The sequence below is a fragment of the Danio rerio genome, chromosome 5, assembly GCF_052040795.2.
Source record: "Danio rerio strain M-AB ecotype USA chromosome 5, GRCz13ab, whole genome shotgun sequence".
Taxonomy (NCBI): domain Eukaryota; kingdom Metazoa; phylum Chordata; class Actinopteri; order Cypriniformes; family Danionidae; genus Danio; species Danio rerio.
In genome coordinates this window covers 34,042,851-34,053,916 of record NC_141025.1, presented here as the reverse complement: position 1 = coordinate 34,053,916, position 11,066 = coordinate 34,042,851, and the positions used below count along the sequence as shown (strand labels likewise).

At 37.2% G+C, this 11,066-nt stretch overlaps 1 protein-coding gene and 1 long non-coding RNA gene across 2 annotated transcripts; both read left to right on the top strand.

The window, feature by feature from the left end:
* The first annotated feature begins 1,128 nt into the window (after positions 1-1,128).
* Positions 1,129-3,952, top strand: LOC147844029 (uncharacterized). The gene is made up of 6 exons (XR_015491361.1): positions 1,129-1,175; positions 1,496-1,598; positions 2,570-2,696; positions 2,871-2,956; positions 3,265-3,307; positions 3,405-3,952. It is a non-coding gene; the product is annotated as an uncharacterized LOC147844029 (long non-coding RNA).
* Positions 3,953-7,812: 3,860 nt separating this feature from the next.
* Positions 7,813-11,066, top strand: tubb4ba (tubulin, beta 4B class IVba). Its single transcript, NM_213490.1, is given in 4 exon segments — positions 7,813-7,961; positions 8,296-8,404; positions 8,487-8,597; positions 9,853-11,066. Coding segments are annotated over 4 exon segments (1,338 nt in total). The 5' UTR covers positions 7,813-7,904; the 3' UTR covers positions 10,914-11,066.

The window sequence follows — 11,066 nt, the reverse complement described above, 5'->3', positions numbered from 1 at the left end:
ATATTGTAAACAACTTTCACTGGATCATATTCGCATGTCGAGATGTTCATAATATGTGCGTGTGCTGACGCTCACAGGCTGTTTCATGGGCACACGCAAAGCTTGAAGGTAAACAAACAACGGCTTATCATAAGCATCTTATCGATGATTATTTGCACAGTTGGCATTAAGAAGAACATATAAACGTGATCTGACTAACTTCTAGCAGCTAAATGTGTCTGGAAAAATATTCAAAGGCTTTTATTCTCATAAACCGCGCGGACGTAAACGCGTCTGACTGTTGTGATTGGCTAAAGCAGAAGTCTTACGTCAGCACGTTCTAGACGTGCACGAGCTTATTCCGGAAATCTTCCTTCTGCGTTCACACAGCGCAGCATTCCGGCAAATTGCCGGTAATGTTACAACTTCTCTTTCCGGAAAATAGCCAGAACGAATTTACCGGTATTTTCAAAAAGGACCTGTTCACACATACAACCTTTCCGGAAAATTGCCGGTAATTTTCCGGAAAGGTCTGTATGTGTGAAAGGGGCTATTGATGCATTGTCCCTCCTCCATGCCCAGATTGGTTTAAACTCGCTATATCACAACCAATAAGCATAGGTTTCGCTTTTGTTTGTGGACCAAGCTTTTTGAACAACACTGAATGAGAGATAGGCATACATTTCTGCGCGGCTAAATAAAACGCAAAAAAAAAGTTTTGCATGAAATAATTCTCATACTAAGTACTTTTGCATGCACAGCAGCACAGAAACATGACAAAACAGTGACACAGCAAAGACGAACTGCTGCTCTTGCTTTTTTCAAAAGACACAAATGAAGATGCAGCTGTTTGTCTGCATTGCAGACAACCATATCCAAATCCATATCGATAGACAACCATATCCATGCTGGCACATAAAACCTAAGGATGTTCCATATTGAATCTACACAGCAAATTCATCAGAGTTAAATTCTCGGTGTTGAAGCATTTCAGAGTAAAGTGTTGACGTTAAAGAGTTAGATTTTGATAAATGAATATAATAAGAGTTAGAATTGATTTTATTCAGTGCGAAATCAAGGAGTTATCTTTTCAACACTTGGTGGTGTTATTTCCAACATCCGGGAATTCATGCAGCCCCAGTCACTGAAGAATTTTCCAGACGCCATTTTCCATCTGAGGTTTAGAACAGCAACTGGTGAGTCAAACTACCTAAATGTTGGTATTTTACTGACTTTCTTTAAGGAAATACAGTTGTAAACATATTGTTAAGTTAATAACTTTAGAATGGAGTGACAATTTTAAACTTCTGCGGTTCATTCATGGTCGTTTGTGTATCTAGCTTAACTGCATTACTATTGACTTCTTTTCAAGAATGTTTTTATATATGCTCACGCATACATAGTGCATAAAAACATCAAATGTACATGTTCAACACATTTCTGTCACGCTTAATGCTATTTTGTGCGTTGTTACCCATCTGTAAAATAAAATCGACACTTCTCCTTTAATTCGAAGCAAACTAGCGAGGGAATCCCCGGAGCGCCTAGCCTACTCTGCCCAGATGCTAACGGCAACACAGGACGGTTTCCATGAGCTCTGGAGTTTCTAAAACATATCTGTGAGTAAATGAACATGCTTACTTGTAAAAGGCTTCCTGACTGAAACATATGATTGTTTGTTATTCGTGTACGTTAATTTGGTTATTTTAAACACCGCAGCCCTTTTAAACTGGTTCATTCGTGGCCGTCCATATACCGTTAGTCCATAGACTCGTGTGATAACGTAACAGTTACGCTTGGATTATATTAAGTGTTGACAACCATTAAAGTCGGAATGTTAACATTAATGTCTTTAAATGACCGCGTTTGCACTTTATCAGACATTTGACGTTACAGAAGTCTCCCGGAAGTTGCGGGACTAACGTTAACGTTATCCCGCAAATGCACAGAGACTCCCAGATGCCCAAGTAAATGCCCGCAAATGAATGATAATCTCCTGGAAATCGCGCGTCTCCCGCCCGGTCATTAAACACTTTGCACACCCCTCTCCACCGCATCCCTCCCAGCTCTTTAGGTACGTCGCGCGCAAGTCACGCCCACCGCTCTTTAGGTACGTCGCGCGCAACTCATCTCATTGCTCTTCAGGTACTAATCTCCCGCTAACGTTACCTCCCGCAAATCAACTCTGTATCCCCCGAAAATGACTTTTCCCAACTCGGGATGTCTGACGTTAGTAAGTTAGGCTATTTCTGTAGTCAGGAACATCTTAGTCAAGCTTTTTCTCCCACATGATATTGTGCTTAAAACTATAGTCTGAACTTAGCATGTACTGTACACAACATTTCCGTTTTATTAAAGACAATTTAGTGCGTTGTAAACAGCCACCTGTCTGTAAAATTAATCAACTGATTCATATTTGAGCAGCCTAATGATGATACAAGTTTGATTTGTAGATTTATTATCAATAATCAACATCTGAATCAAAAGATATCTGAAAAAGTGTGAGGCATACTTTGTGATGTTCATCTCTCCTTTTATCTGAAGGTTATGCATATGTGTTTGATACTAATGTGTTGTTGTTTTTTAACAGCCACAGTTCTTTATACAATAACACAAGACCCTGAGACGGTGGCTGATTAGAGACGGATGGTGTATTTCCAGAGTTGGTGAAATGACCAAGCACACCTTCTTGGTCATATGTGGTGATAATAATGAAGGTATGTTTGATAAAGTTCTGTATTTGTTTCACAATAAGCTGAGAGGGTATTAGAGCATTAGAGAATAACAAATGACATGAAGGTGATAAGTTTTGTATTGTGGGTGAACTGTTACTTAAATAATGTTTTGCTCTGCTTTGCACTTTTCCTCTTCTGCTTATCCTAATATTTTAGATTATATTTGGACCTGAAACATCTGCTAGACTCCAGGAAAGGTGGCATCAATACTGGACCTGAAAGGGCCTAACAAGTTGAATCTGGTAAAGAAACACGCACACACACACACACGCACACACACATGCACGCACACGCTCACAGAAAACTGTAAGTTTATGAATATTTTTTACACTGTGGCCAATATTTTGGGGAAGTCAGCATCACTAAATGATATAAAAGATTTTAAGATCTTCTAAATTTTGCTCCAAGTGTTGTGTTAAATTCAGGATTCTGGACAGACAGCTGCCTGTTTTTCCAGTTCTAGTCATAGTGGTTAACCTAATTGTTTTTGGAGATCCAACAGTGATATATGTGTTTTTTCTACTTTTCCATATCCTGTCACCTCAACCAGCTGGGAGAGTCAAGTTGTGGATCATCATGAAGATTTTCAAAAGGTGAGTTTAGATTTCTTGAATGTTTTATTTACTTTAAATGTTCTTTTAAATATATCATAGAATTTGATTGCAATTTGTTTTCAAACATTTTTCTTAGTAATGCTGGAGTCTTGAAGAGTTCTTAGATGAGCATCACCCTACAGTATATCCGTGCATCAGAAACCACCAGACGAGCGATCAGCAGCTGCTACATCGTCATGGATATAAAGGACATCCTGTGGCTGGGAAGCACTTCATTTACAGGACATGCTTGATGAGATTTCCTAGCTCCAGTTTGTTTTCACACAAGTTTACAGCATTTATACCTTCATTTAAACTGCTGTGTTTGATATGGAGGACCAAGGAAACACCAGAAGTGAAAGATTTGCACGCCAAGTTGTTTAAAATGTAATTTCAAAAGAAAACTATGCGTTCAGAAGAAAACTATGAGTGACGATATATTGAACTTTCAAATTGCTCTGATGAAACATCAAGTTTGGACCAAAGGACTGAAACAGCCTTTTTGAGCACTGGTCATACATATTTTGTTGATACTGTCTGTACTAATAAAACATTTAAAGCATATTTGACATTGTTGCATTTTAAAAACTGAATGAATTGTTGAAGTGGTGAATGTTTTCAAATAAAATGTTTTTTATTTTGTAATTTACAGTCTATTTTACCTTTTTACCATATTTACACTCAAGAGAGTTGAATAAAATAACAATATATTACACCAGGCGGTGTTAAATATAGTTACATATTTTAACTCTGCCCAGAGTTAAAATTAACCCTTTCTTCGGTGTCAATGTGCCAACCCTTTTGAAAGTGTTGATTTAAGTCTGTTTTGAGTGGACCCCATGAGACACTTTCAAAGGGTTGAAATTAACACCCATAGAGTTGTTTTGGGTCCCCATATTTTGCTGTGTAGTTTCGTTATGTAACTATTTATAGTATAGTAAATATTTATATCTATTTTTTACTGAGGATTTGCACCATGTTTATTTGGACTTTATTTGGACTTTGACACATTATTTATTATTTTCTTATTTTTATTTGTTCATTGTAAGTGGTGTTGTTTATAGTAACTAAAAATATATTATTTGGAAAAAGTCAAATTTGCTTCACTGTTCTATTATTTTGTAACATTTGTAACATACCGTATACCGTGAAACCGTCAAACCGTGGTATTGTTTTAGACGATTATCATACCGTGAAAAATTCATACCGTTACAACCCTACTACACACACCAAGCATAGACAACCTTTCAAGTTTAGACTTTCCCAATCCCTGAGGGAGTACCTCATTCACACATCAGTGCACTAGTTTCGACGAGACTTAATGCATTTTCAGCAAAGGACTCACATTTTTTAATACAACAATAACTGCACAATCTTGAAAACATACACTTCTGAAGGGTTTAGAGGTGTGTATGAATATTTGCCTGATGTTCACCAGGGATAACCTAAACATTACTACAATTTGAAATAACAATTTTTTGTTTAATACATTTTAAATGCATTACATTTTACATTTAAAAATGTCTTTGTTCCTTTGATGAAATGCTGAGTAATGAACAGTAAGGAATAACAGGGGATGGGGCATTGAATTATAATGTACTGCCAGAAGTGGTGTGCATTATATTCTGCTTATTCAAAGCACCAGAGTAAATTCTTTTGCCTTAAACAAAGCTATCAAATATTATTCAGATGTTGTATTTCAAGACATTCTGTCAGGTTTTAAATCTTCAAACTGCTCCAGTTTGAAGAACTAATGTCTTATGCATCTAATTTTTGCATTTTCATATGCAATATCAATTGGCGTATGATAATTTGGAACCGTCTTCCTTAAACTACTTTAAGGATGGTTAAAAAAAAAAAGACCATTGTAACCACTAGCGCCATCAGTAGTAACAAGTTAGCGCAGAAATTCCATTGAAAATACTAGGGTAAAAGAAACTGTCATATTTTAAAGACATGGTGGGGGGTGAAATGGAATTTAAGGCAGTGCTTCTTGTCCGATCTAAGAGAGATTTTTAAAGAAATCAGATCTTAAACATGGCAATTTTGTAATGAGAAAAACAGTTCACCGAAATCCCTTGGGCTGGCTATCTGAAAATTAAAAGTCTGTGTGCATAGCCCATAGCAGATATTGCTGCTCTGTTAAAATAACATAATCTTGCCTACTAAAATAGAATTTAACCATCGTGAAAGCTGGTATCTATACTCTACACATAATTAAATCTCAAGTCTTTTGGTCCAAAAGTAGGCTTTTTGCTTTTCTGTGGCCTGAATTAGTTCTGAAGCATGAACTTTGTTCAGATTGTTCAGAACTGCAAAGTATGTCGTACGTCACAAGCATAATGCAAAGTAAGTCCTGCGGTGTAAAGTCATTCTGCCCTCATCATTAATCCTATTTTGTTTTATGCTTGCTCAGCCTACGTGTGCTTCTGTCCTATCATGCATGAACTGAATCCCCTCAAAGCATGGATGACACCTGCGATGCTCATAAAAAATTAATCCATGTTGTGAATCCCATGTGCTTTGGACATGACTGCATAATATTAAATCTTACATCAGAGAGCAACACTTTACTTAAACACTTTTGGTTAAATAAAGGAGTGATAAAAAGAGACCTACATATCCATTTCAAAGCTGCAACTATTAGAGTTGAAGTCCGAATTATTAGCCCCCTGAATTATTCGCCCCCCTGTTTAATTTTTTCCCCAATTTCTGTTTAACAGAAAGTTTTTATCAACACATTTCCAAACATAGTTTAATAAATCATTTCTAAATTCTAAACATCATTTGAGAAAATATTTTTTAAAAATTCAAATGGCGGTTGAATAATTCTGATTGCAATTGTATGTATGTATGTATGTATGTATGTATGTATGTATGTATGTATGCATGTATGTATGTATGTATGTACAGTTGAAGTCAGAATTATTAGCCCCCCTTTCATTTTTTTCCCTTTTTTTTATATTTTCTAAACGATGTTAAATAGAGCAAGGAAATCTTCACAGTATGTCTGATAAGATTTTTTCTTCTGGAGAAAGCTTTATTTGTTTTGTTTCGGCTAGAATAAAAGCAGTTTTTAGTTTTTTAAAAACCTTTTTAGGGACGAAATTATTAGCCCCTTTAAGCAATTTTTTTTTCGAAAGTCTACAGAGCATACTATCATTATGCAATAATTTGCCTAATTACCCTGACCTGCCTAGTTAACCTAATTAACCTAGTTTAGCCTTTAAATGTCACTTTGAGCTGTATAGAAGTGTCTTGAAAAATATCTAGTAAAATATTATTTACTGTCATCATGACAAAGATAAAATAAATCAGTTATTAGAAATAAGTTATTAAAACTATTATGTTCAGAAATGTGTTGAAAAAATCTTCTCTCCATTAAACAGAAATTAGGGGAAAAATTAAACAGGGTGGCAAATAATTCAGGGGGGCTAATAATTCTGACTTCAACTGTATGTATGTATGTATGTATGTATGTATGTATGTATGTATGTATGTATGTATGTACTGTATGTATGTATTTTTGAATGTGTGTATGTCATCAAACATTTCTTCTAATAATGCCTGACAATATGTTATATATACAGTAGTATTTCTCATACAAGACTATAAAAGTTCCATAAAACAACTTATGAAGTGCATACTTTAAAACTATAAAAAGCTATGAATCAGCACAGACACTTTTGGTTTCTGAATGTAAGCCATATATGTTTAATAAGTTGCTAAAAATAGCTTTTTTGCATGTATTTACAAGCATCTCCTCCAGCCATGACATACCACTGATGATCTATGCAGTTTCCTTTATTAATCGCTTTTTCATGTCTATTTGAGCTGGCATGCCTGGAGTCAAATTAATGAAATAAAACATTTATTATGTTATTTTTCAGGATACTAAGGTGAGCGTTCCAGTATAAATATCTAGCCAATAAACTAAATGATTTACTGATATATTGCAATGGTCGTTGCTAAACATTTTAACAGTTCCAGAATGCAGTATCTCGACAGTCAAGCCACCTTAGAAAGAGTTGCCATGTAGGTAAATGTGCATGAAGAAATACTGTAGCTTTGTATTGTTTTAAAATGATCATTTGTTTTAAAATTAAATCATAATTAGATAAACTCCTGTGCAGAAACGCATTCAATGTCCAAGTCAACAAGTCAAATCATGCCATGCACTGTTTTGTACAGGTGGTGCTTGGTAACTCGATTCACAGTAGGGAAAAAAATAGTTCGCTCTACTCAATGATAAAAGCAGGTCTGTCTGTCTAAATACGTCTCTGGTGGTTACCAATACAAAACGGTTTCTGGGTAATTGTCTTCGCTGTAACCATAAGCAACATATTAAAACAAACCCGATCCAATCAAAAACAGAGGCGAAATAAGAGCCTGTGTCCCTCAGCCAATCAAAAGCGGACAAAGAATGATTGACGTCTCGTTCATCCAACTGTGTTTGAACTCGAAGGCTGGCGTTATTTAAAACCGAAAAGCGTTCGTTATGCTTTGCGCAGAAGTTTGTCGACTCGGCACGCGGTGGAGGAGAGTTCAGTTTACTACATTTGCTTTTTAAATACGCGACTGCTTTTGATTATTCATCATGAGGGAAATTGTTCACCTGCAGGCTGGTCAGTGCGGAAACCAAATCGGTGCCAAAGTAAGTGACGATAAACTTAACAATGTTTGTTAACGTTAATTAAAGGTTATCGTTAGTCGCAAGTAGCAATACGTTTTCTATAAAATATAACGTTAACGTACTCCACTAACAACATGTAACTGCTTTTTTTTGTTGGAAAATAACAGGATAGTATGAGTGATTTGCGATCTGACCATTGTTGGACTTTGGTTGTAGTTTTGAGTTGCCATGACAGCATAGCAAAATTAATCCGTTATTTAACGTATTTATGATGGATTTGCGCTATCACAGTTAAAATAACTTTAGGCTTTAACTAAAAGTAAATACCCTTTTCTCCTTTCCTCTGTGTGATCAGTTTTGGGAGGTGATTAGTGATGAGCACGGAATTGACCCGACGGGAACTTACCATGGAGACAGTGATCTGCAGTTGGAGCGGATTAACGTCTACTACAACGAAGCCACTGGTCAGTTTGCATTTGCAGTTTAGTTTAACAAAACAAATAGCATCATAAAAGTCTTGAATAAAGGTGTGCTTTCCAATGACAGGTGGAAAGTATGTGCCACGCGCGGTTCTTGTCGACCTGGAGCCTGGAACTATGGATTCAGTGAGATCTGGACCGTTTGGACAGGTGTTCCGACCTGATAACTTTGTCTTCGGTAAGCAGTGGCGGATGAAGTACACAACAAGCACTTGAGTAAAAACATATTCAAATAAAACATTACTCCAAATTAAAGTACTCTCTTTATCAGTTTTAAAGTTAGAATAAGATTAACGTTAGTTAATCCAAAAATTCAATCACATTTTTTTCTTTTGAACAGAAAATATATTTTGTGAATAAGCAAATCTGTAACTACTGACTTCCATAGCATTTATTTTTCCTACGGATTTCAATTTTCTTTGTGTTAAACAAAACAGAAGAAGCTTTAAGGTTTATATTCACTCATAAAGGTTTTTAAATCCTCACATAAGTATTTACTGAAGAACCCTATTATTGATGACCCAATCTTGGTTTTACATTGCTGATTCAGAGTTTATCAACTTTTAAAGCTAGAAAGCAGGTAGTGACTTAATTTACATGAACTAAAAACATAAATACCTATGATTTATGCTACATTAAAAAAAAACAAACAACTGTACAAAGCAAAAACTGAATAAAACTGCAAATCCACTCTCTTTCCGATAGGTGGAGCTTGTAGAACAGCAGGAATAGCAGGGTTTACTTGTTGCATCTCTAAATTCTGTTAATCAAAAATCAGATGCAGTTCAACTCAAAAATGAATCATTTGGTGTGATGCGATTTAATGGGTTAAAGTGCACTTGTACACTTGATGTACATTGTATGTGGGATTTCTCCATTTCTAAATAAGGAAAGAAGCGGTTTTATGAAACATAGTGAGACGTGATTTTGATTGTGCTTTGCAATGAAGCACTCTAAAGTACAGGTACTCAATTATTTTTTTTTGGCTGCACTACAAGAACAAAGTATTAAATGTATATTTATTGCAAACCGACATTGTTGGTGAGTGCGTTTAAGAGCTGTTGCTTAAACATTTTGCTGTGGGTTTTTATAAAAAGACTTTTATAGGTAAAATATGGTTGGTTGTGTAAGCAACAAAACTAAGCTCTGCAATGTAAATTACATACCCATAAGTGTGTTTTTTTTTTTTTTTTTGCAAAAAATGTAAGCTTTAATTACATTACAGTGGAATATGAGTATGTACAAATTATATTGAATAAAACAGCCAATGTTAGTTGTCGTTATCACAAACCTGATTATTTAATTCCCATGGAGGAACAATTAACAAAATTATCCTTTGTGGTTTTGTGATGACTACCTTTCAATAAACTAAATTCTTTTATGTAGGTTTTAAATAAATGAGCCTAGAGTAATCTCAATTTCTTCCAACATAGGTCAAAGTGGTGCTGGAAACAACTGGGCCAAGGGTCACTACACTGAAGGTGCTGAACTTGTAGACTCTGTTCTCGATGTGGTCCGTAAGGAGGCTGAAAGCTGTGACTGCCTGCAGGGCTTCCAGCTCACACACTCCCTTGGAGGAGGCACCGGGTCAGGCATGGGCACTCTCCTCATCAGCAAAATCCGTGAGGAGTACCCAGACCGAATCATGAACACCTTCAGTGTTGTGCCCTCACCAAAAGTCTCGGACACTGTTGTAGAACCTTACAACGCCACGCTGTCCGTCCATCAGCTGGTGGAGAACACTGATGAAACATACTGCATCGACAATGAGGCGTTGTATGACATTTGTTTCCGCACTCTCAAGCTCACTACACCTACCTATGGTGATCTCAACCACCTCGTGTCTGCCACCATGAGTGGGGTCACCACCTGCCTTCGCTTTCCTGGCCAGCTCAACGCTGACCTGCGCAAACTAGCCGTCAATATGGTGCCTTTCCCCCGTCTGCATTTCTTCATGCCAGGCTTTGCCCCCCTCACCAGCCGAGGTAGTCAGCAGTACCGGGCTCTTACAGTGCCAGAGCTCACCCAGCAGATGTTTGATGCCAAGAACATGATGGCAGCTTGTGACCCACGCCACGGTCGCTACCTCACCGTCGCTGCTGTTTTCCGAGGCCGCATGTCCATGAAGGAAGTGGATGAGCAGATGCTGAATGTCCAGAACAAGAACAGCAGCTATTTCGTGGAGTGGATCCCCAACAATGTCAAGACTGCTGTGTGCGACATCCCACCTCGTGGTCTCAAAATGGCAGCCACTTTCATCGGCAACAGCACTGCCATACAAGAGCTTTTCAAGCGAATCTCTGAGCAGTTCACCGCTATGTTTAGGCGCAAGGCCTTCCTGCATTGGTACACAGGCGAAGGGATGGATGAGATGGAGTTCACTGAGGCCGAGAGCAACATGAATGACCTGGTGTCCGAGTACCAGCAGTACCAAGATGCCACTGCAGAAGAAGAGGGAGAGTTTGAGGAAGAGGGAGAGGAGGAGCTTGCCTAAAGAATGGAGCACTCAAGTTCTGGTGCAGTGTTCTGTTCAATTTGTTTGTTTGTCATTTCGTTCCAATCGCTTTTTGTCCACTGAAGCAGTTTCACAAGCAGCTAAAATCAGTTACTGTACACAAATGTCCAATAAAATCTATTCTTGATGGCT